Source organism: Glycine soja, chromosome 8 (assembly GCF_004193775.1).
Source record: "Glycine soja cultivar W05 chromosome 8, ASM419377v2, whole genome shotgun sequence".
NCBI lineage: Eukaryota > Viridiplantae > Streptophyta > Magnoliopsida > Fabales > Fabaceae > Glycine > Glycine soja.
The window spans coordinates 1,780,820-1,807,595 of NC_041009.1; the positions used below are offsets into that span (position 1 = coordinate 1,780,820).

Below are 26,776 nucleotides of genomic sequence, written 5' to 3' on the forward strand. Positions count from 1 at the left end.
CCAAAATTACTTATAAAACTTCGTACCCCATTGCCCGGAGGCTCTTCGCTATGCGAAGGTATGGGGGAGGGATGTTGTACGCGGCCTTACCCTTGCATATGCAAAGAGACTGTTTCCGGATTCGAACCCATGAAACAAATTTCAAAGCACGGTCATGGCGTGAATTGTGATTCTCTAAGATGAAAATGCCTATCCAAACTGGCGCAAACACTGATATATAAAACTGCATTTAGTTAAACTAACAGTCATCGCCATATGTTAATCAATTCTGTCAGCAAGGAATTAATATATGTCTATTCCACTAAAAATCCCCAAAAGTATAGTTACCGCCTGCCAACAAGGCCAAGATTAACACCATGCAAGATACAACAATTCTTATATACAAACCTTGATACGCTAAAGAATTCAGGGGCATTTTTCATCCTTCAAGAGACCTGGAAATGAAAGCAGCAATAGCCAGCACAGCAACATCTTCAACTTCATCTTAGGTGGAATTGTTTGCTTGCAGGTGCTTCTTACCAATCTTGAAAGAGTGGTCACCACCATCGATGACATGCAGCTCATTGGGTGCTTTCATCTTCTTCCGAGTGGTTTCTAACTTCTCAAGTGGACAGAGACCATCCTTGCTGCCCTGCGCAAGACACACATAAACAAACACAAGGATAGAATTAAACACATAACACAAGCAATTTATGTGTTATTACCCATACTGATAGAATATGAAAAATTTGACAGGTCATTCAATATATCAAGAGTATGAAACGGCAGAATTGTGACTATAAGACTATACCTGCAATACCACAATGGTTAATGACAAATTAGAAAAGAAAAAACTACCTGTACAAACATTGTAGGAACTGTTAGCTGTAACAGTGTTTCATCTCTAACTGCACCATTGCTTCCCTGCAATATTGGCAACTAAAAGAATGTGATTCTTAGTTATTTAAAATTTGTACTTTAGTTGTAATGACATCTCTGTTTTACCAAAACACTCACAGGAAACCAATGCACCAAATATAATGTCTTAAATGTTGCATGCCAACAATGCTCAAACAGAAAACTGAGCATCACAAGTGCAGATGATACAGCCAGCCAGGAAGGAATGAAAAGGAAAATATTCAAAGGAGTGGCATAATAAAGTGGATTATTGGATTAAGATGATTAGTATCAAAATTATTATTGGATTCAGAGCTCCACACTAATTTATATTTCTCCTCATCAATTTTGTATAAATTCTTTCCAAGGACGACAACTTCATCAACTAAGTGGGCAAATTAAGATGGCCAGCGGAAGGCCAAAATAACAAAGGAAGCAAAATGCTTAAGAAGGGAGCACATTTAAAAAAGACTAGAAATTTGTGATTAAACTATAATCACTAACAAAAGGGATAAGTGGCTTTTGAATTATCGAGAAAATAAAAATTAGGCAAGGAGTATAGTATACCCTATGATAGGCAAATAGTTGGAAATCTTCTTCAGTACACCTACTACCCCAAGGTAAAAGGAGCAAAAAAAAAAACATATGCAATCAGTTTATCCCGTAGTTCAAAGATTGGCATGAAAATCAAACCTTTAATGGGTAGCCCAAGCATACTACAGCAGAAACATTAATGTCTTTCATGCTAGCCACCATGCAGCCAACTCTACAACAAAATAAACGCAAGATACATCATGTCATAAATATCTTGATACTAATAAACTGAATTAGGGCTTCCTCAGCGCAACATACATATGACCTGTTAGAATATCCAGAATATATTATAGAATATCTCTTATGATTAGTTTCCTTAATTTTTCTAGTTTTCATATTCCCTGATATATCATGATTTGTATCATTATTTGGTTAGGATTGATTACAACAAATAAGGCTTAGTGCTTTAGATTTTATGAACAACACCATCACATTGTAGCACATTACAGTACTCAAGTACATATTATCCAAAGTCTCTATTATCACCTTTGCCTCCTCAATTCATAAAACCCATAATTCCAACATATCCAAATATTAAAAAAAAAAAAGGAATGCCTACCTTGAACCCATTGATTTGCCTGCAAGTATCAGGGGATGACCAGGGTACTTAGTTGCAGTTTCCTTGACAAAATTTGAGTGAAACTCCACCAGTTTTTCCGCCTTAGGAGGGGCCTTCTTTTTCGCAGACATGTCTAGCGAATGACAAACCCATTAAATTCACTTCCGAGTTAAAACAACACAATTATCTCGAGGTTCACACAACTAGAGATCATGTACTTTTTAAAAAATAAAATGAAAATGAAAAATGGAATACAAGGGATATAGTTAGAAACAAACTCACAAGGATAGTCAAAAGTGACAACATCGACAGCGCGCAGTGCCTCCTTTATCATGTTCTTCCATCTATAAAAAAATAAAAAATAGAGACAATGAAGCCTATAACAAGATTTAACCCATTTTGTAGTTTTAAAATAAAATCCATGTAATTGTATGGATATTACCTTTGCATCCAATCAGAAGAGGAAGGAGCACCGGCACCGTGAGCGAAGATCACAACCGGTGACAACGTTGAAGCTTCAGTCTCGCCGTCTTTGCTCTCACGACGCCGTTTTGCAGGTGGTAACGAATCCATGCCTTCGGAATAGAGAAACCCCCCAATCAAAACCCTATCCCGCTAAATTTCGCTGCACACACTATTAAATTCTAATTTTCGCGCCAAATGTAGGGACAGACATGAGAATGCATTGTTCACCTTCTCTTTTTGGAATTTGGAATTTTTTTTAACAATATAAAATCAATTTAAATTAACTATATTAAACATGTACATTAAAAACATATTAAAATGTCCTATCATTTGAAATCGGATTGATTCAAATTTATTATAATTTTCTATCATATTTTTTTAAGTATTAAAATTAAGACGAGTTTAGGGTGAGAAAGGCAAACATGTTCCTCACCATGGATATTTTTAAAAAACCGTTAGATTTTTTTAGTTCTCATGATGGCTTAAATGTTTTTTCTTTTTTCCTTTACTTTAAGCACTTTTTTTTAAGAGTTTCAAAATTACATGTGATTGGTAAATAACTGTTTTTTCTCTTTTCATTAATTAAATTCAAAAACACACCTTCATTGGATTTTCTTTTTCTGTTTATAAAATATCGTGCTTAATGTATTTGTAAAAAAAAACACTGTAATTAATTTGAAATTCACGTGGCTTAAAACAAAAGCACTATAACAAAGTTGGAAATTGTTACTCCATCTATTCATTAAAATTAAGAAAAATAATTAATTTAGTTAATAACAATAAATTTATTTTAAATATATATATTTTTTCAATTATCCTTATAGTAATACTCTTTTTTTTAATTGTTTGTGAATACATTAATTTTTTTTACTGAGAGATATTTTATTTTAAAAATAATTAATACAACAAACATTTTAGATGAATCTTATAAATAAAAACTGAAAAAATAAATGGTATATGGATTGGTTGTTGATGAAGACTTGAAAATTAAATAGTCATGCAGAGTGATTTATGTCAATGCACACGGTTTCCCTTTTTTTAATTTATAATTTATATTTTTCCCGGGGATAAATCCAAAAAAATTATACCAAAGCATCCTATAATGAGTCCTTAGGGCTACCACGTTTCTGGTTCTGTACATGTTTTTTTTTTTGTGTGTGTGTGTGTGTCTTAGCGTTATTAATTAACCAAAGCGCATAAATTACACTTGAAATTAAGAAGACTTTGGAGACACTTGGACTTACGAAAGCAAGGGGCGAGCCATAAAGCAAAAGACAGGAAAAAGGGACAAGACACAAGGAATTAATGCATGCTAATGGGATTAAAGATAACGCTGAGATGCCATTGAGGCATGCAAGCTGCTATATTCGATCTGTGTTACTGCTCGATCTTCATGATTGCTAAAGGCCATCCTGTTAATTATTCTAACCAAGTCATCATGCTCGAGATCGACGGCGTGAATTATATCTTAAAAACATTTTTTTTAATTAGCCAAAAAAATATATTATTGATGTACAGTGAGATATAAGGTATATCACCTGCAGAAATCGAAAACCAGGCCAGTACCCCCGATAAGATATATATACATATGTACATGCATGCATGTTTTCTTTAATTTGTAAAATATATTTTTCCCCATGCGTCCAATTAATTTGAGCAATTGATATCGTAACCTCTACGATTTGGAGATCCTCTTGTGAAGCAATATCTTGCCACAAAACAAGATATGGAGACCCCACATAATAAAAGTCAACGACATTTTAAGGCAGCTTCTACTCTGTGCAGAGTGTATAAAAAGGGCTTGTGTTATATGGACCCTCTTCAAGGAATTAATTAACACAAGCCAAGCCAAATCAAGTGATAATCAATGAAGGGGTTGATTGTTCACTCTCCCTCAAGGGCTTCTCGCTTTAACATCCAAGAACAAGACTAGAGGCCCTTGGGGAGGAGTAAATAAGCTGTTCCTTATATATATATATATATATATATATAACACAAAGAAGTTCATCTTGTTTCTCACCTTCATAATCATTACCAAAGTTGGCTTCATTTCCAAACCCTTTTTTAGTTTCTTTCTGAGCCCAACGTTGGGTTTTTATGCGGCCAATTTTTAGCGTGCATTGCTGATCAATCACCCTTGGTGAGATTGGATACATAATGGGAGGTTGGGTTCATATCCATTTTGCCACGTTAAAAATCTGTCTCATATTTTAGTTTTCTCAATTTTTTAATTATGGATACTCAACAAAGTTGACCCGATGAGGTTAAGCGCGCTCTCTCTTGCTCAAACTTATTAGCCTAATTAACATCTAAGCTAATAAGAATATTGGTTTTTTTTATATTAACTTTCATTATATTTTTACAATTTTTTCTCTCTTCTTAATTCTTATCAAGTTATTTGACATTTTACAAACTATATAGAAGAGTATAAATTATGAAAAAAAATCATTTCAACTAAATATTATTTTATGAAATGAGTTATAAGGTTGATTTAATGTTAAAAAAACGAAAATAAACTTTGTGGATTTGAATTCTCAACTAACAAAAAAATAATAATTAATAATTAATATTTGATCGATAAAAAAAACATTATTCAATAGAAATAGTATAGTTAATTTTTCATATAATATTATGTATTATTTTTTAAAGATAATTTATTATCTTTTTCTATACAATATAGTAACTTGTTTTAGAAGACAAATCACAATATACTTATCTCTTTTCATTATGAGGTCTTACAATGAGTTCAAGATTTTTAGCTCAATTATATATGCTTCTATATAGCAGTGTTTACGGTTTGATTTTAAGAGACAAAAATTCAAATCAATGAAAATGAACTTAATTTTTTTTCAAATCCAAATTAAATCAAATCAATTAAGAGCATATTAGTTGGTTCCCTTAAAAAAACATAACTAGCTGGTTCAGATAATTTTATGTATTTTCATTTTAAAAAATTTGAAGAGTTAATTGATTTTGATAAACACCCTTTTTTTAAAAAGGATGTGCGCAAATCCGTCTTGTCCCAGTAACTCATCTCAGCTGTTCAAAGTTGATTCTAGCTAGTAGGTTTGTGTTTTAGAAATGAAGTTTGATTTATTAACCCAATCTATTTCATTTCTTTTTTTATCTGTTATTAGTTATTAATTTACTCTCTTTTTTTTGTTATTGTTAGTGATGGAAAGAGATTCAAATCAATGACTTTTTTTCTTTTTTCTCCCACTCAATTTTATAATTTCACCTAATCCATCTCTTGACTCGATGAGTTGACTCATTTGTTATTCTTATAATATGAACCTTGTTCTTCCACGAAACAAAAACATAGTTGCCTTGCATGGTGCCTCTCACATTCTCTCTTTCAGTTTGGCAGCTATTGGTTAGATTTTGTTTTCCATCGTTTTCTCCTAGTGTTGCGTGGTACTCACTGATTTTGACTCGTCAACGCTAGCTCTCTTTCAAGTCCCAGTTATGGTTTCCTCTTGACACATTGTTGTTGGTCTTTTACCATCTTGGGACTTTTGAGCCAATGAGTGGGTGTGATGGTTTCGCGTGCCTTTGAATTATTTTGGTTTGCAAATGAATTATTTTGATTATGAGCAATGATATATAAATATTTTATCATTTTAAACATTCTTTTAATATTTTTATTTTTATCTTTTTTTTCCTATCACATTATATAATATTTTGTTCTACGTATTAAATAATAAAATAAGTGTTCATGCAATATTTTGTTGATTATTAGTCATGAAATTAAATGCAATTCTCCTTTTAAGGCTAGGCCTAGCTGCACGCCCTTGTCCCCCTGGTGGATTGTACTTGCCACTTGCTATCTTTTGTGGGGAGGGATTACACGTGGCATGTTTGTGAGAGATGAAAGGGGGCCCTTCCAAGAGTGAATATTTGTGCAGCATTGAACCTGGAAAGAGGACCTACCCTTCAACTTTCTTGTTTGTCTATGAGATTTGAAGGCTGAGAAAAATAAAAATAAATATAAATCATGTTGTGATCCATGCATGTGAATGATCTAACCCGTAGTCGTAGTCCAGGCTTTGTTTCTGAACTTTGCTGAAAACAGGAAGCAAATTATGACACTAGGCCGTACTCTTTTTCTTACCATAACTAGCATTAGCAATATTGGTTGTGTACTTTTGGTGTTTCTGTTCGTTCGATACTACATGTCTTGTATTACCTCCCTACTATGAATGGAATTTGCGACTTTTGAAACATGCTAATTTGTGTAAAACAACACATAAAACGAATAAGAAGTGGAAGAATCTTATCATATTTTATTTGTTTTTTTATCCTTGATTTTTTTTTTATTCATCCCAGTTGTTCATATATTTTTTTAAATTATGATCTAACGGCCATCGTTATTTTGTAATAACTACTAAACATAAAGTTAATATTATATATGTTTGTTTAGCAAATGAGTGGCTGTGGCTCACATGCATATTCGTATGCAAAATGAAAGGCTGTGTTTTCTTAATTTTGACACACATCCGTAATAGAATGATAATACTCGGAGTTATAAGGTCGCAGCCAGGAGAGAGAAAAAAATTAGTGATTCAAATCTCTTTCATTAATAAAAACTAATAAACTAATAAAAAAATGATAACTTATTATGTTGATTTATCTCTCTCTCTCACACACACACACATATATATATATATATATATATTATTTGTTGAGAAAAAAAAATTAAAAACGGTAACACTTTCATGGAGGAAACAAAGGATATCCTTTTATTCGTAATTAAAGCAAACGCATGATATGTTTATTTTATCAATGCATCACAAGTAAATGATACAAGCAAATTTAACATCATATCTATGTGCGCAGCTTTTTCTTATTTACCTGATACTCAACTTATTTTTATTCCATATGCTAAAACCTACAATTTTATTAGTTGTTTTTCACCCACTTAGTGAACTATAGTGGCAAACTTATTTTCTTTTTTATGTTTCATTCCATTTTCAGCTCTCTAAATCCTTTACCTTTATTCAGTTAAACATCTCATTGCATCTAATTAATTTCATTCCATAATAATAATAATATTTATTATTATTATTATTATTATTTATTTTCGTTAAATAAATCCACTCCAGGTCTTGCATATACTGCTCACCGGCATGCAGAGTTGCAGACCTAAAAACATATACGCATAGACAGAAATAGAACAGAAAAAACGACGGATGGCAAATTTTTCCTGCTTGTGTATAATATATGTGGTGATATGATATGATGATGATGGGAAAAATTTTAAACTACACTTTTATAGGTCTGCGTGGTTTTGTATCAAAAGAAGTTGTATGTCTATATGATTACTCAAATGAAATCTATGAGCATGTGTATTTTTTATTTATTTTTTAAGAGACTTTATTGTTGTAGCATGACAGATTGACAGTAAAAATTAAAAATAACTTTATTACAATTATTATTTCGTTAGAGTATCTTAATATATTTGGGCACTGAAGGGCTCATTATATTGGCATTAGAAATGATATTAGAATCAAAAAGTTCAAACCCACTTTCTCCAAGATGCATGACTTTCTTTCGGAGGAAACAAATTTTGAAAGAAATAAAACTCCAATGATTAAATGGGTTTTCCGGTGAGATCCATAATTTATTTTCCTAGACAAGGTGGTCTTCCACCAGTTGATCACGTGTGTTGTAAATCTGATGTTTGCACAAGAGAAAGTTGTTCTCAAAGTATTCTGGCATAGATGATAATCACCAAACTTAGATTATGTGCGTCATCATGCTCAAGATAATATAGTTAAAAACAAAAACACATGATAATCAACACAAATCTACCTTGGTTTCCCTTAATACATTATACATCTTGCCTAGCGAGTTCGCATCTTCGTAGCAAATTACACATATGAGAAACTTCACGAGAACGAAAAGTTAATTAAACAAAATCATGGAAATTTTCTCCTCAAAACATTGGCCTGTTTGAAATATTATTCTATGCTACACTAGACTGGCACTTCATTTTTCTCCACAACCCTCACTCCTTTTGCAGATCTGAGCACATTGGCCTGTTTGAAAATGATTGCATCAAATTAAGACATAAAAGGCAAACATGAATATCGATGCCACATGAGTAATAAATAAATATAATGAGAAACAAGAAAAGAAAAGAATCATATGCATATTACTTGATCCTCGGTAATTTCGACTGCAAAAGCATCAACAATGACCAAAGAAGATGTCTTCTTGTAGGTTCCTGGCTCTAGGGCACTTGCTAAGAGTTCATCATGTTTTCTATCAAGGTACAAATCAAGCTCATGTGTCCCTCTCTCGGTTCTAGCAGCAATTAATAAATTAAAATGAGTACTAATTAATTAAGAAAATGGTATAATAAAACAAATTAAGGAGAACAGACCGATCAGCTCGAAGTCTCCCGTATTCAGGATCATAGTTCATGAAGACAAAGTACGACTCCATTTTTGTGCTCCCCATTAAGAAGAATGCCTCTTTTTCTTTCTTGTTGATTTGATTGGAAGATCTATTATTATCAATGGCAGTTTTCTGTTCCACTGTCTAGCTATTTATACAGCAAAAGGCTGAATGACTTTCCCAACAGAGAAACGATAATAAAGAAAAACAAAATGATAGCTAGGCCCACGTTGGTTTCAATTTTATGTAAGATCTAAGAGGTAACTTTTTCCGTTATGCCCACCGCCAAGGAATTTAATATTTGAACGGACTGATTGAAATTTATTGATTTGTAATTAATAGAAAAACCAAAGATTCTGATTTCGGTGGTGCGCCCCTTAAAGAGAATAGCAAGTTAATTACTTCTTAATACATACGTGCAACATGATGAATTGAAGCACCATGTTCACACTTAGTCATAATCTTGTAAGCGTGCATGGTATTAGTTATTGAAAGGATGAAATAATTAACATTGTGTTCATTGATAATTGTTTTTCCTAAGTAAATTTTGTAATTAAGTCACATATAAATTATCTGATTTTTCCTTTTTTATTGTTTCTTTTTATGGTTAACATTAGGATTTTAACATCATTTAACTTTTTATTGGTAGGTGCTTAAAACTGAAAAATTTATAATGTTTTGGTGGTGTATTTTGTTTTGTAGAAACACAGAAGAAGGCATGAAAGAGAGTTGTAGATCTGGAGAGTCTCGTTTAGCGCATCACACTCGTTCAGCATGCAACCCTCGTTTAGCGCAAAAACGCCACATAGAGAAGCCAAATGTCATGTGAAGGCGCGCTTAGCGCGTAGCCACTTACTCTTCGCTTAGCGCAGAACCTCACTTAGAGTGTAGAATCACAAAAAATAAGATTGTGTTGCGTTTTAAGTAAGGAAAAAGGGAGGGGATGTGGCATTCAGTCCTCCCCACTGAAGAACAGCTAGGGCTCGTCCAAGAAGAGGGAGAATCATCCATTGGGACCCATTTCACTTCCTCTCCACTTCCTTCCACTTTCTTCCACCATCTTCACCCTTTTTGTATTTGTAAGTCTTTCATGATAATGAGAGGTTAAACCACCTATTGTTGGGAGTTTATCAACAAAATACTCTTGATGTAATGATTCTTACTATCCATTTAATGTTATTTCAGTTTCATTGTTTCTTTTCTATGCTTATTTTCATGTTTGTGGCTTGATCATCCATGTTCATGTTATATTTTAGAGTATACGAGTAGATGTAGGTGATAATTGAAATAATATTGAACAGAAAAAAATCATTAACGTTGCATCAAGAGTAGTTTTGGTAGACTAAGCCCCAACATATTCATAATCCTGCATCGATCTGTCACTTCACTGCTCTGGTTTTTTTTTTCTCGCCCTTGTACATGCTAGCTTATTAGTTTAATTTCATGTCAATTTACTCTTAATGTCACATGCCACAAATAGTTGAATCAATTTGTTAATTACTTGAAAATTGGATATACACCAACTCTAACTATAGTCAAAGTTCTTGTGAACTCGACACTCGGGCTTCCGTTTTAAAATATTACTTATACAAATTAGTGCACTTGTCAATGAATTAACATTCATCTGAAATTTGTGACGCGAAGATGTAAGATCTTTAGTGAAAAGGTCTGCATATTGATCAAAGCAGCTAACAAATGTAAACTTACCTAATAATTAAGAGAAACAAACACGCTTAACCACCATAGACAGAAGAAAAAAGGTTTAATCACCTAAAAAGGAAAAAGCAAGATGACTTAACTACCTAAAAAGATAAAGGCAAAAGGATTTAACTACCTAAAAAAGACAGAAAACAAAAAAATGGTTTAACCACCTGAAAGGCAAAAGCAAAACACAAAATGACTTAACCACTCAAAAAACAAAAACAAAATGGTTTAACAACCTAAAAAGGCTTAACCATCTAGAAGTTTTAACTGCTTTAAGGAAATGAGTCATCGTTTTATAATTAGTCAAGGCTAAATTTAATAGGTAAATTGGAAACAATGATTGGTGACCATGAGGAAAATAAAAAAAATATTTTATTCACTATTAATTATTAGTGTAAAAAAATGTATATATAAAAGAAAGGAATAATAAACTTAAAATTATCTATTAAATTATTTATATTTTGAATTTAAAGTATAATATTTCGCAACTAATTATTCTATCAATAGTTTAACATTAGTAAAAGTAAAATAAAAAATAAAAAGATCTCTCACGCGTTTGTGCATGAAAGTCAAAACTTAAGCCTTTATTTTATTAATTATTGACACCAGGTACATGCATATCTTAGCATTGTTTTATTCAAAGTCAAAATATTTTATTCACTATTAATTATGAGTGTAAAAAAATGTATATATAAAAGAAAGGAATAATAAACTTAAAATTATCTATTAAATTATTTATATTTTGAATTTAAAGTATAATATTTCGCAACTAATTATTCTATCAATAGTTTAACATTAGTAAAAGTAAAATAAAAAAATAAAAAGATCTCTCACGCGTTTGTGCATGAAAGTCAAAACTTAATCCTTTATTTTATTAATTATTGACACCAGGTACATGCATATCTTAGCATTGTTTACAATTGAGTAAAAAAAAATAAAAATTGTTCACAATAACCTTATTTTTTTCTCTCACCGTAAATTTTGCATTCTATCACTCTCTTTCTTATCAATCACAGTACTTCGGTGCATCATTGCTCTTTTTTCAGTTTTTTTTTTAAAGAAGGCTCATATCATATAGTCTTACAATCAATAAGTATGGGATCTACTAAAAGAAGTTAGTGGCCCCTCATATTGTAACAACTGAAAAATCGAATCTTTTCTAGAAAAGGCATCCACATCTAATATTTCACCATGACTCAATTAGATCTTGCCTCCAAAGAAAAATATAAATGAAAAAAAAATCTTTCAAAAAAATGGAAAAAGGTAATAAGTGAATGAAAAAGTGATAAATACATTGTTATGAATCAAACTCATGCAATTATAATTAGAATCAATATATTTTGACACCTAAATCCTATTATATATCTAGAGAAAGAATGATAAAGAAAAATATAGATATTATATATGATAAGAAAAATTAAAAATTTAGTTTCCCTATTAATCTCAAATTTGTAATTTTGATCCCATATAATTTAATTCACAAATTTAGTCATCTGTTTTTTGTAATTTCATTATTTCAGTTTCCAACCTTAAAATTAGACGTTGAGGACTGAAATAATGTGATTGTAAAAAACCTGGAGACTAAATTCATGAATTAAATTATAGAGGGATCAAAATCAAATTATGAGACAAATAAGGAGACCAAGTTTACAATTTTACCTATATGATATAATATGATAGAAAAAATATATATAATGAGAAATATTGATTGTTTATAGTGACAAATATAAAATCCAATCCAAGAACACTAAAGAAATCAATGAGGCATCAAAGAGACTGTTTGGTGAACCTTCACTATTGTGGCCTTAATGTGTCTTTGCAATTCCTTGGGTCTTTTTGTTCCCATTAGTATTCCTAGTTAATTAGTTGGGAATTGCTTGGGGCACCCAGCAATTTCCAAAAATGACGATAAAAGAAAACAATTTAAAATATATTTTAATGATTAATTTAGTAATTGGTTAAATTTAACAATGATAAAAAAATTTCATTTAGTCATTAATTAAAAATAATTTATTTCAAAAATATGACCAATTTTTTTCAAAAACAATGGGATAATATTATACATGACAAAACAACTATTATATATAAGAACATTGTTGCAACAAATTTAGAATCAACACATGATAAAACAATTATTATAAAACAACTAATATATAATTAAAATGTTCATGATAATTAAAATGTTTAAAATCCTAAATTGTTCATAAACACGACCAATAGAGCACATAGTTAACATTGGAATCAATGAATTCAAAAACTACTTCCATGTCAGCGGTCAATGACAAGGTCTCGCAAAAATGTTTCCATCTGGCTCCAATTTTAAGTGTCTTCTTGTAATGATTGAACACGAGCCGACATTCTGCAACGTCCTCCAAGTGCAAATGCATCCCGTCTTTATTTTTAAGAAAATAATACATGCTACTTGGAACGTCCTGACAAATAAAGAAATGTTATGTCAACAATTTATGTTATAAAATTTAAAACTTGAAAAATAAAGAAATATTGACAACTAAATTAGGAAGTTACTTATCAAAATGCTATTTTTAAAAACTATTTTTTTTTTAGTGAAATAGTCATACGGATTGTCAATCCGTATGAAAGAATTTATTTTTTTTTTTTAAAAAGTCATACAGATTGGCAATCCGTATGACTATTTCACTAAAAAAAAACAGTTTTAAAGAAAAGTCATAATCTGTATGGCTATTTACTAAAAGTAAAACATTTTTTTTAAAAAAAAAATCATACGGATTGACCATTTGTATGACTATTTCACTAAAAAAATAGTTTTTAAAAAAGTCATACGGATCAACAATCCATATGGTGCATACGAATTGTCAATCCGTATAGCCTTTTCACAAAATAAGCACAGAGCAGACAGAGAACCACAGAACAAGTAGCAATAATGCAAATCAAAACACAAAACAATACATAATACACAGTAAGGCAGAACAAGAACCACAGAAGAAAGAAGATTCACTAACGTCGATGGGAGAACAAGACGCCGCAACAACGAGGAAATGAAGGGGAGGCAGCGAATAAGAGGTCGCAATCGACAGTGGAGAGGCTGCCGGAGAAGAAGAGGCAATGTGGAAATGAAACCACTAAGTGGAGAGGGATCGTTCTCTCAGAGGAAGAAGAAGACGCGTTCTCTTGAGGGAGGAAGAAGAATAAATTTCAGAAATGTACAGTGACTCGTACGAACGAGTCACTGTATTGCTTTTATATTAAAGGGTGAAGGACATTTTTGTCCTTTCACCCACGTTGCTAGGTGCCCCAAGTAACTGCCTAATTAGTTTGTTGTGTTGGGCTTTTAAGGCCTCCTCTGAATAAAAAAAAAAAAAACTCTCCCACTTTTCATTTATTTTTCTCCTAGTTGGGCCACATTTGCGTGTAGGTTCCTATTGATTACAACTCTTATTCTCTTGTTTTTTTTTTCTTACAAAAGATATTCTCCAATTAATATCAAAGATTAATTTTGTTCAAAATATGAAAATCATCAAAATAGTTTTTTTCTCTTTCAATAATTTTTTTTCATATTGTTCAAAAACTAAATATTTGACATGTTTAACGAATCTATCTATTACCTGTGCTGTGTTGAACGTTGTTGGTTATTTCCAACTCAAATGGACCACAGGCATAAGCATCCCATATTCCTTTGCAAAATACCTAGCACTTCATTTTATTTTTTGCTAAAGTATATTTTTGGCTCACTTTAATTTTTTATTCATGATTTTGATCTCTATTTTTTTATGATTTTAGATTTCACATCTTAGAAAACTCACAATTTTAATCTAATTTTTAATGTTGCATAATTTTATTTTTTATATTTTAATTTATTAAATTATTTTTTGATAATACCTTAAAAAATACGTTAATTCAAATTCAATTGGATCAAAATAAAAGAAATAAAATATATATAACATTGAAAATTGGACCCAAATTGTGAAATTTGTAAAATGTGGGATTCAAATTGCGGAAAAAATAAAAAAGATTAAAATCACAAATAAAAAATTAAAAGAAAAACCAAAATTGTAAATTATCTTCTTCTTCTTTTTTTTGTTGAACCCCCGTTTCCTCACTTGGGCTTTATTCCCAATATATTTTCACATCCCCTGCGTTATTTTGTACTCGTTGACAGTGACTAGAAAATCACGTGGAGGAAATTGCTACGCGCACCATTGTTTTGTTTTGTTGGTACACCCGACACAGTATATGTAATTTGCATGAAATATAGATTGTGAGTTCATATAAGGATTCAATTGTGAGTTTTGTGTTATTAATATGAGGTTTTAATTAATTAAATTAATAAGTTAATTATATTATAAAATAATTAATATTATTATATATAGCATTAAAACTTTTAACATATATTTAATACACATGTAAATTTATATAATAAATTTTGTGACAATTAATTTTAATCTAATAATTAATTTATATATGTATATATATAAATTGTAAATAAAAATAATATGTTTAATAAAAATTTATATATATAAAAAAGATATTGTTAATATAAATCTACTAATATATTTTTTGATTTTATTATAATTAATTTTAATCTAATAATATATATTATGATGGGTGTAGCAACAAAATGATGGGCTCGTCATTCCCTGAATCGGAGAAGGAGGAAAACACTCAAGCAAGCCCATTTGACTTATTAAAGTGGAAGGCGGGTCTAAAATTGCGGCAGAACCATGGAGGTTGTGTGTTATGTGTCTGGATGCTTTTGAGGGAAATCACACACACGGCCCCAGAATATCAAACAATTGCAAGGAAAGGAGCACCCAATTGATGCAATTTTGTTCGTTACAGAAACATTGCTTCACTGTTGAATTTTTAGATGAAGATTCACTTGTGTGGGAGTGATATAAAGTTTAGAGTTTAATTTATATGTGTATATATTTTTTGGTAGAGTAAATTATATATACTAGTTTAAAATATTTTAACGTCAATATTTAATAGAAATTCATCCTATTTCACATGATGGTAATAAAATATATATATAAACTCAATTCAGCTTCAAGTGGGCTGGATTGGGCTACACGACTCTAGAACGTTAAAGCAATTCTAGGCTTTTCCCTCTATAGGTCAGATGGTACAGATTTTAATATTTTATAAGGAAATTGTAGTAAAGATGTCTTTAAGTTTTAAGCCATGTTCCAAAGATTATGCACCAAGATGTACATAGACAAATTGGTAAAAACATAAGGAAATAATAGAACGGTATTATTAAAAATAAAATATTTCTGTTTTCTAAAAATATTTTTTTCCAAATTTTATTAGTTATTTTTTAGTTTTAGAGATTTTTTAGATATCATTTGATTTAACATATTATTTTCTGAACTATTTTACTGCATATAGATATTGAGTTTGCAAAATTTTCCATTTTTTCACTTAATTTGTTTGTTTTAGTATTTTTCTAGTAAAGGAAAATGTATTTTTAAGTGTATAATCAGGTTGGAGATAAAAGAATGACAAAACTGTAAAGAGATAAAGGATATGTTTCAAAAGATGGCGGGCAATTTACATGGCGTGACTTAGTATTATCACATGGTAATTGGTAAGTGCGACTTTGAATAATATTTTGGAGGTAAAAAAGTTTAATTTAATCTCTTATAATTTTAAAGTGAGCCAAAATGATTTTTTTTGGAATAATTATTAATTTTGATTTTGGAATATAATTCTTTTTTATTTGAAAAGTAAAACTTATCTCAATAAATTTATTTATATGCAAACTACACAAGTTATGTTAAAACCAAAAAGAATCATAAATGATATAAAAAATGTGAAAATTCGTCTTATGAACGGTAAAAAAAAAAAAATTAATATTAGATTTTTTTTAAATTTTAATTAATTAACCGTGTAAAATTTACAATTTAAGTCCACCAAACTCTAAAGTGAAACACCTGTTTTGTAAAGAGAATTATTCGTACCAAAATGTTCCCCACCAGGCACCAGATAACAAGGCTCTTTTGAACTCATGAATACAAGGTTGCTAAATTTTACTTTATTTTAATAACATTGTTTTTATACAATTCCAGAGTACGTATTTTAATAATCCAAATCAATTATATTTAAGAAAAGTATTAAGGCCGACTTTACTGTTGAGACAAACTCAAGAAATCTGGGAAAATAAAAAATAAAAAAAATTCTGAAAATTAAAACAACACGTGGTTTTCATTTTCACGAGATATAAAAATTCACATGAACAAACGGAATAAAATTGTATTTATGAATTACCTAACACTCTCAACAAATTGTACATAGTTTGTTTAGCAAAAAAAAAAAAAAAACAAGATATTTTATGCAGTGAATGTGTTAGCTAGAGTTGAGGTGGAGCATGGGGGAGGGGGACGAAGGGGCACGTGGCGGGACCCACAAATCACCCTTGATCGCCTCCATCTCACAGCTCTGGCCCACCCTTTAACGTTAATTGCGCTTTACCTGACGGCTACCATCAAAAGAGACATTCTTATCGTTTTTTTTTTTTTTTAATCCTCCATCCTTACTTCGATAAATGATAAATAAAATCTGACAAAAAAAAGTTATTTCCATACAAAATTCGACTCTTAATAAAAACAAGCCAGCATGTTCATTGGTTACATTACATTTTGCTTACGGCTATAAGTCCGCCGATGGAATCCAATCCTTCCTAATTAATAAAAAAAATAAATGTAATGTAACCAATGATTACAAAGAGATAGAGCATATCACTTGCACCTATATGTCTAACTCTTCAAAGAAACCATCACTGTTTTTTTTTTCTTTTCTAAGTGTACTTCTTTCCATAGCTATAACATGTTCTTTGATTTGAGAGATAGCATATGTACAAGAACAACACTCGATCGGGTTCAAATTTTGATTCATGTTATAGGAACTATATATAGAATCTATACTTAGATTTGGAATTCAGGAAATAGGACAATCAAATACCAATTACAAAGAAACAAGTTTTCTAAATATTTTGGAGTGTGTAACACTGTCTTCTTCTTAACCAATGATTTTAATTTAATTAAAATAGAAAATTAAATTTTATTGAGTTGAGAAAAAATAAATTAAAATACTTTGTATGACTTTATGCAACAATTTTCTATGAAAATTTTGATCAAATTAAGACTGAGTTGTACACTCTCAACGTAAATTTATATTAATGAGAATGAGCAAACAGCCTAGCATATTATGAAGACATGAACTAATATTAGTGTGTCATTAATACATTTCCCTAGATCATTAGCACCTAATTCCAAGGTAAATCATTTTCTTGTTTACCGTTTTTGGCAAACCACCCAAAATTGAGCTTGCTTTGCCTGCTGTACTTGTTTAACTCAACTTTTACTTCTTAATCTAGTAGATAATAAAACCCTTTTACCCATAAGATCCAAATATAATGATTTTAGATTTTTTAGGGGTGAAAACTAAAAAATATATTTTAGCAGGACTAAAATCAAAATTTGTTCATTTTATAGAGATTAAAAATAATAATTTGAAATTCTAGAAAAATGAAAACCAAAAAGAAAATAAGAATAAAAAAAAACTTGTTATTTTATAAAGAATAAACATATATTTAAATTAACGTTCAAATATAAATTTAGAAAAACATTTATCTTTTTTTCTGCCACACTTCAGTCACAAGTTTTTTTTTTTTTAATATGTAAGAAGTAAATACGATATCCAAAATTTACGACTCTTCGTGACAGCATGAAGTACAAGTTACTAATTAAGATATCATTGAACCAACATATACCAAGCTTCATGGACTGAACTGTGGCATAAAAAGTGCACCATTTTCGCATAGGCATTGAAGTTTATAATTTATTATTCCAAAAGTTTATTGTAATATTTGTAATGTATTATAAATGATTGTGTCGAGTAGTATTTTAAATTATTTATAGTTCTATGGTCAGTCAATGTTTTTTTTATTCATTTATTTATATTTTTTTACGGTATTTATCATACATAGTTAAAATGCAGGGTAATAAGTACTCCGTCGATCTCATTATAATTAGGGATGAAAAAGTTAAAAATGATTAAGTATTAAATTTAACCTTTGTATAGTTTTAATAGGCAGCATGAATTGATTTCTAAACAATTATTGATAGTACAATAACCTAAAAATAAAAAACAGTATAAAATCTCCATCAATCAATTGGCCTTGTCTGAATTGGCCATAACCGTTTGGCATTAACAAATGAATTGTTTGTGAGTCAACTAATACTGTTTTTGCACAGATGAAATATGGTACTAGTACATAACGAAGATGGAGGAATTCCAGGGCGAAGTTGAAGCTTGATTCCTGAAATTTATTACGGTTAGTGGGGACCTTTGGACGTTAGGATTTTGGAGATTGATTCCTCCTACTACAACCAAGTTAGAATATCTCACAGGATCCTAATCTTTTATGGTCATGGTATGCTATACTCCAAACAATAAAAGCTAAGTAGCAGGTATCCAAAAGTGACCCAACGGGATTCAATTTAGCAGAACGAATACTTTAATTTCTCACAACATGAACGAATTAAGTTTGAATTTTTGTTGAAATAATTATTCATGTTTAATTGTTCAATTAATTAATTTATTAGTTTAACAAGTATAATGTGTAAATTGAACGAATTGATCTATAAGTTCGTCAACCAAATCCATTTAATTCACAACCTCAACAAGCTAATCCATTTAAATAATTAAATAACACCAAATTCGAACTCTCACGGACTACAAGTTAAATGAACTAGAGCTCAGACTAAATTACATATAAGCAGCTTCAGGTTCATCCACAGTGATTATTTTAGTATTGGTTTTTCTTAAGATTTGGAAGACATAGCCCGAAACATTCAAGTTATTATATCTAATAATTTGAAGTATTAGATATGCTTAATTACAATTTGCACTCTTAACATTTTAATTTTTTAAAAATTTTACATACAACAAATTAATTAATTTGATGTATTTTATGACTAACATTTTAAAAAAACACGTAAATATCTTCCGTAGTTTGTTCATTAAATATTCACTAAAGTTAGGATAAAACTCACCGAAAGTTTACTATAAAAAAATGCAATTACAACATGCCACTTTAGTTAATTTTCTGCTTTTTATTGTCTGCTTTTTGTATTAATTTTTAATCAATTGCCATACATATTTCGATCATAGTACTAACATTAAGGTAATAATAATCGTATTAAACAAATTGAAAAACGACGGAGCAACTTATCGTCACTTACAATAATGGAGGGGAACATTATGCACGTAACTCTTACTAACTGGTCCAGCATTTTTTCAACAAAAAAAAAATGGTCCAGCATTCAGACCCAAAATAGAATAAAGAATAAAAGAAAATTCTATTTAATGTAAGTAGCAGAGGCAGACACGAATACAAATTTATTTTATGCGCACTACATAAGGATCAAACAGACAAATATGGAATTCAACAAAAAAAAAAAAATTAAAAAATAGACAAAGATGGGAATTTCTATATAGCAAAAAAAAAAAAAAACAGGGGATGTAAAATTCTTTTACAAATGAAAAAAATAGTACATCTACTAACACTAAATTTTACATTAGTATCTAATTATATATTATTATATATATATGATGTGATTACCTTAAAAAATCATATTTTCTATAACTTTTTATTAGTTTATAATGTATTATTTTTTACACTAACTATGTAGAATTAACCAATTTCAACAATGCTTACATTACAAGTCAAACCGACGAAAAAGGTTTTTTTTTAAAAAAATGTATTGGAACAGCAATGTACTTATGTACCTGATAATAACAAGTATCTAGCAATCTAATTTCACAAACAATTCACAATACATTTACCATATCACAAAACTACATGTTGACATAATTGTTTAACAATCCATAGAACAACACATTTACCAATTTACAGAACTACATGGAAAGAAAACAGAGAGCCAACAAATACAAGTAACAAACACTACAAAAAGCATGTGGAGACGACAACAAATAGTAATGACAGTGAGACCAAACCTGTTCCTGAACGATAACAACATTGCAATGGAAGCAACAAAGCAAACAATGAATGAAGGAATGAGAACAACAACATCCACGAGAACCAGAGCAGCAAAGGCACAAGAAAATGAATATTGGAATGTTTGAGAGTGAAAGTATTTTAGAGGCACATATGGTGATATTTAAATAAAATGACATAAATCCATTGTAGTCTAACCAATATACAAGGAATTGTTTTTTACTACACATTTTTTAACATAGTCTTTTAAACATATTTTATTATTAATTAAAATATTTAGAAATTACAAAATCACGTAAGCTTCACTCTTTATTTAACGAGTCTTACCAGTAGTTTTGTAATTTTTAATGCAAAGTGTGTTAAGAACAACTATATATTATAAAATATGGTATTATTACTTTTCAAGATACAAATCACTTATAATAATTTTTTCATATAAATAAATTTTGACATTAAATCCAAATTCATATACTTAAAAAATACGAGCCCGAGTTATTTAAAATAACTCACGGTGATATATTAATTTATATATACTTCATATTTTGTATAACAGTCATTTTTGTATGTTTCGAAGATATTGCATTAATATTAATATACAAAAAATAGGGATTTTATAAAATAAAATATTCAGGAAAAAAAAAATTAGAACTTTAGGAAATGTAGGGAAAAAAAGCAGAAGAGATTGTATCAAGGATAGAACTTCATTTATATCTCACATTCTACTTTTTCAAATATCTCCAGAAATTTAAAACGAAGGTGAGGGGATAAATGGACCCATTGTCCCCATAAAAGCTCCCAACTTCTATCACTATTGTCTCTATATCGATTTAAGATCTTGATGGGTCCGTGCTTCTTTACAATTTCTTACCTTTGCTGGGTCCAAAGAATTTATATATTTCATGAACCTAATTGTATTTTAATTCTTAAAAAAATAATATAAATTATTTTTTCAAATAATTATTCTTATATAATATGTAAAAATATTATAAAAAATTAAAATTATTCTTTTATTATATTATTTATAAGTTTTCTTTCTTATTGTTTTGGTTTGATTTTGTGTCATTTTCCAATATTTTTCGGTTTTAAATTATTTGTAAATATAAATAAAGTATTAATTTATTTTTTCATAATATCCTAATTTGGCGATACAAATAATTGTACTAGTAAATAGTATACAATTATAATTGCAAAGTGTAGTTAATCATTTATGAAGCAATGTAATGAAAAAAAACATTTATGATAAGAATATCTTTGTCAAATAATGTTATTTTAGTGAAAGGAAAATAATTTTTCATGAAACTTGATGTAACTACTTACTTCCTTAATATAAAATAGAGAATAATAGTGATTATAGTTTGGTAGTTTGTAAATCTTCAAAAAGTTGTTTGTTCCCACGCTGATAATATCCGCATGAGGGGAAAGGCCCACCACACTTTTAACTTTTATGCTGAACCCATGGTTAACTGTTTACATGAGACAGGTTGAAATGAATTCATCATTGTCTTTGCTTGACATAAATTTTTAATAAACTTATTTATTTAAATTTAAATCTAGTTCAATAATATATAGTAAATATGGAACATATTACATAGCATATTGAGTCGGCTCAAATAAATATATCAATCTTAGCATTATATACATGCAGTTAAATTATAAAACTATAGTTAAAGTATATTTTACAATATATTTTTAAAAAATAATATAAATATAATATAATATTATATAGAATGTTATCTATTAAGTATAAAAAAATATTATTAATATATAATTATTTTTAAAAAAATATAAGACATGTGATCAAACTGATTGAAAACCATAACCCTCTATCAGTTGTCCCAATTTTTTTTTTTTGAAGGCTAAGTTGACCCAAAATATAACTCAAACTGATCGAAACCTATAAAGAAAACAACTCGATCCATAAACTACAAAGTGGTGATAATAGTGTTGTTAAGCATAATGGTAGTCCGGGGCAGAGCTTAATAATGATAGAGGGTACGTTGTTTAGGACTAGAAGGTTAAATTGTTTTCCTGAATTGATTTCAAAACTTTAAGTTAAGGATGCATAAAACATACGTCTTCCGTGTCAAAATAATTAATGTTTAAGCTTTTAAAAAGAAAATAAATTGATTGATATTCTCATTTTTCAACACAAGATATTAAAATATCCATTACAAATTTATCTTATGATAAATAATGTTATTTTAGAATACTTAACAATATATTTATTGAAATTAAGAGAGAAAACAAAAATATTTTGATAAAATTATCCCTTAATAAATATTAATTTTCTTAAAATACTTGTTTTACTGGTCTGTATAAAAATATCTCAAATATAAGTTATTTTAGAATCGAGGGAGTTGCTCACATAATCAATCTGTCAACAAGAGAGAAAATTCTGGCTACGCTCCACTGATTAAATTCATATACGTCGCAAAAACCACGTTTATAAATATAGGAATCAAATTCAACAATTTGCTAAGTTGTCACTCATGTTGGACGTCTTGCGAGTATAATAAATTCATACTGTTACGAATTTACGATGCATCATGTCAATATCAGCTCTTTGGAGGTAGGATTAGTACATGATGTTTGGCAGCATATATATCCGTTATGAATTTAGTTTGCAAAATCAAATTTCACTTTGAAAGGATTTCCAACAGAAATTGGTCTACCAAGTGCAATGTTAACGCAATTGATTGGCCAACTAGCTAACCTAGACTCTTCACCTTGATCATATAGTTGCCAAGCGCAACTTGAAATTTTGACTTTTGACGATCTCTAATTTCTGTAAGCTCCCAATTGAAGTCAGTGTAAGACAACTTGGGAATGTGGAAGGCAGCTATACTTAGAAGGAGAAAAAAAAAAGATGTTTTGTCTATATCGTATTGTGTAAAGTCAGGAGCAAGTGCCAAAATTTCCAAAAGGTGACCTAACGCACTCAACAAAAGATAAAGAAAGAAAATACTCTAGACTTAAATTTGGGGACACGATGTTAGGGTATGAACCAACAGTGAATTTTTCCTCTAGCAAAACAAGGAAGGATCTCTTTGTCTGATTTATGAAGTCATGGAGTACTATGTACAAACCCTTTAAAGTTGTTTCAAATTTGTTCTTTTACTGACCTTGAGAATGCAAGCAACGTGCGGCCTCATTGAAGATCGTATGTAAATCCCTGTTTGGTAAGATTAATAAAAGTGAGTGATTATTTTTTTTAAAAAAAGTTGAACGATGCCCATGTCTATCTTTTAACTCAATTGATAACTGATAAAGCTAATTGAACGGTAGTATTTAGTATTTATAGTAATTGCACGATCATTAACTCATATCTAATAGTAATGCCATGCATAAAAAAAAAAGGAAAGAGACAATACATGAGAAAATTTTCCTTCCTTGTGAAGTATTTTACATAATTGTATATTATTAATTAAATTAAAATAATTTTGTGTGACATTATATCTTCATCCGCGTATTAGTTAGAAAAAGAAATGAAAATCAATATTCAAGAAAAAAACTTTCTTGGCATATACTAAAACGTTGGACAACGGGCACTCAACGGTGGGAATTGTCGCTGAACTCAGTCATTCCGGAAACTTGCCTCTTTGACTTACGTATGACGTGTCAAAATCGTTTGTCACTCCATTTTTTTATGCTGATTGAAACTTTTAAAAAAGTACGAGTAAAAAAAATAAAAAATTAAAGACTGAGAAAAAGTTCATGGAGAGAGAGTGTGAGTGTGTGAAAGAGAGATTTTAATATTTTATCTCATTTTCGGCGGAGGCCGTTGATTGCGGTTGGGAATAAAGCGCTCTGACATGGGGACACCATTTACCTATAAAAATCGGTGGGAATTGGTTTTGATCACATACTCCTTCTACATTTTCTCTCTCCATTTTCGTTTTTTAATAAAATTCGGTGTCCTAAATTTTTTAATTAATCAACTAAAATATAAAAAAATTTATTATATAAATCATACAACAATATAAAAAAATATTAATCGTGTAATTTTTATTTTGCAATAAAAAATTTATTTAAATTTATTAATTAAAATGTACTTAAGAGACACCATTTACCTATAAAAGTTAACAACTTCAGTTAACTTTTTTAAATATTTTAAAAAACTCAAAGATCAAAATAAACATTAATTAGGGAAAGCAACCTTAGAGTATTATTTAATGGAATTCTTGAACTCAAAAATTCATATTCAAAAACTTTTATTTTTTTATACCATTTGAGAGAACATAAAGATTTTATTATTTTTATTTTGTTTAAATAAAATTTAAGAACCTAAATTAAATTCTCCCACTCCAATAAAAAATAGTAAAAATTATTATATCATATGTAACATCAAAATAATTTAAACACCCAAAATATATTTTTTCACTGTGCTCTTAATGACTAGTGATTCAACTGAAGTTATAGCGGTAAAGTAAGTTTAAAGTAAATTATTCTCTTAAACTGAAATTGATTTGATAGAAAATCCATTTTGTACGTTTGCAAGAATTCATTTTTTACTCCTTTAAAGCAGTGCACTTTATAGAATTTTTTTTATCAGTGAACTTTAAAAAATAAAATACAATAATAACTACTACTATTATTTAAAAAATTACTCCGTAACAGTTAAAATTGTAATCAATTTTACATTTTCTTGTATAAATATATGGATTTGATTTTATTATATTTTTTTAATGATAAAGTATTTCCAAAAAGAAAAAGTTGTAGGATGAAATATTGAATTGACGGTGATTGTCAACAGTCCTCTCCAGTATGACAATGCCCAAATCAAAATATTTGACATTGCTGCAATTCGATTTGTTTAAAACACAATTCACTTCTTTCATTGTGCTAAGAGTTTTATAAAATATAAAATTTCCCGAATTTAGTAAAAAAATGATTATACGTGTGCAAACACAATTATTCTTAAATTTGTTTAGTTAATTTTTACCTGGGATGCTGTCGGTGGCAATAGAGAACTAATTTCAGATACGAAAATAAAATAGCTATAAGTGTCGGTTGTGGGGCATTTGAATCCTGGGTACAGGTCCTTCACCTGCGATGATGTTCAGAGAGAAACCATATGGACGCAGATGAAGCTTCACCGTTGCGATGTTGCGAATCAATTATTTAGTTCACAGTTAGTTGTACAACTACTTCAATTTCGTTGTTAGTTGTTCCCATTACATGTGACTCAAGCGCGTACAATCTCTTCTCTGATTAATTTTACATCTTATTAGTACTCTCATTTTGACTCTTACTACAAACACGTTTTCTTTTGTAAGAATATAAAAAGATGGAATATGAGATTACTGAAATGAATTATCACATGCATGTGTCAGGAAGAATGCTAGCTAGCTATTGTTCCGTTGAATTGTAGATTAATGTCTATGATTAATGTTTTTTTTTTTCATTTGCAGTGATGCAATATTGAAACCCGTCCACAACCTTTTTCAAAAATCACACTAGTAATTCTCAAATCATCCAAACATGCTCGTTACTCAATTTTTAAAGTGAAGATTTCCACTAGGAAAAAAATACAGTATCAGTAATTTAATGAAGCAATAAGCTAAAAACATCCGCGCAATAGGAAGCAGAGCTTTTTCTTTGTTAGTTTACGGATAAATCATTAAACAAGGAGAGTAATGAATAATTAAATAGCATGGGGCCTGGGCTACGGCACGTAAATCACGGAGGGGCTCCTTTTCCACGTATAGAACAAGGAACAATCAAATTGAAAGAACATGGGGGTTCCATTGAAACCAAACATTGCAGGCGAGAAGTTAATAACGCTGGGAGATGGGAATCGTTGCCGGTCAAACATTGTTGACACTTTTGCAGTAACTAAACCAATGGTAAGTCATGTGGCTCTTGCCTTGTTGTGGACCATATAAAAGAGGGTTTCGGGTTATTCATAAATGTTACCCACCTTGGTTAAAGCATTTGAAAAGGAATGGATGAGTAGATCACTCGGGGAGTAATTAATTAACTGACTATAAAAATACTACTCCTACTACTATATTAGAATGTGTCTATTTAAGAAATTACTGATGACAGAGTTATTTTCCCTCTCCCCTGTGTATCTTATTTAAGAATAGTTCCATGACAGATTTCCCTTCTAAAGTTACACGTGTTGACATGGTTGTGTTTTAGAGTGGTTGCATTTTCTACCAAAACAGAATTAATGA

The 26,776-nt window shown here is 29.8% G+C and overlaps 2 protein-coding genes across 3 annotated transcripts; both read right to left on the reverse strand.

Moving 5' to 3' along the window:
- Positions 1 to 206: 206 nt before the first annotated feature.
- LOC114424430 (KAT8 regulatory NSL complex subunit 3) lies at positions 207 to 2,678 on the reverse strand. Of its 2 annotated transcripts, none has more exons than XM_028391278.1 (6): positions 2,472 to 2,678; positions 2,312 to 2,373; positions 2,030 to 2,162; positions 1,570 to 1,642; positions 838 to 918; positions 207 to 631 (listed from the first exon to the last, which is right to left on the reverse strand). In XM_028391278.1, the coding sequence occupies exons 1-6, from the start codon at positions 2,600 to 2,602 to the stop codon at positions 485 to 487; spliced, it is 627 nt and encodes a 208-aa protein (XP_028247079.1). In that variant the 5' UTR covers positions 2,603 to 2,678; the 3' UTR covers positions 207 to 484. The 2 variants fall into 2 exon arrangements, with proteins under 2 accessions (XP_028247079.1, XP_028247080.1); XM_028391279.1 differs by having other exon boundaries at positions 838 to 903; positions 2,472 to 2,674.
- Positions 2,679 to 8,250: 5,572 nt separating this feature from the next.
- On the reverse strand, positions 8,251 to 9,029 carry LOC114421591 (subtilisin-like protease SBT2.5). Its single transcript, XM_028387601.1, has 3 exons — positions 8,880 to 9,029; positions 8,653 to 8,800; positions 8,251 to 8,532 (listed from the first exon to the last, which is right to left on the reverse strand). The coding sequence occupies exons 1-3, from the start codon at positions 8,954 to 8,956 to the stop codon at positions 8,470 to 8,472; spliced, it is 288 nt and encodes a 95-aa protein (XP_028243402.1). The 5' UTR covers positions 8,957 to 9,029; the 3' UTR covers positions 8,251 to 8,469.
- Positions 9,030 to 26,776: the final 17,747 nt, after the last annotated feature.

Coding starts and splice junctions, on each gene's coding strand:
- LOC114424430 (XM_028391278.1), bottom strand. CDS start 2,602: ATGGATTCGTTACCACCTGCAAAACGGCGTCGTGAGAGCAAAGACGGC. Junction 919..1,569: donor GCTTGGGCTACCCATTAAAG/GTTTGATTTTCA, acceptor ACATTCTTTTAG/TTGCCAATATTGCAGGGAAG. Junction 632..837: donor TTCCTACAATGTTTGTACAG/GTAGTTTTTTCT, acceptor TGTCTTGCGCAG/GGCAGCAAGGATGGTCTCTG.
- LOC114421591 (XM_028387601.1), bottom strand. CDS start 8,956: ATGGGGAGCACAAAAATGGAGTCGTACTTTGTCTTCATGAACTATGAT. Junction 8,801..8,879: donor GGGAGACTTCGAGCTGATCG/GTCTGTTCTCCT, acceptor AATTGCTGCTAG/AACCGAGAGAGGGACACATG. Junction 8,533..8,652: donor TCGAAATTACCGAGGATCAA/GTAATATGCATA, acceptor ATTTTCAAACAG/GCCAATGTGCTCAGATCTGC.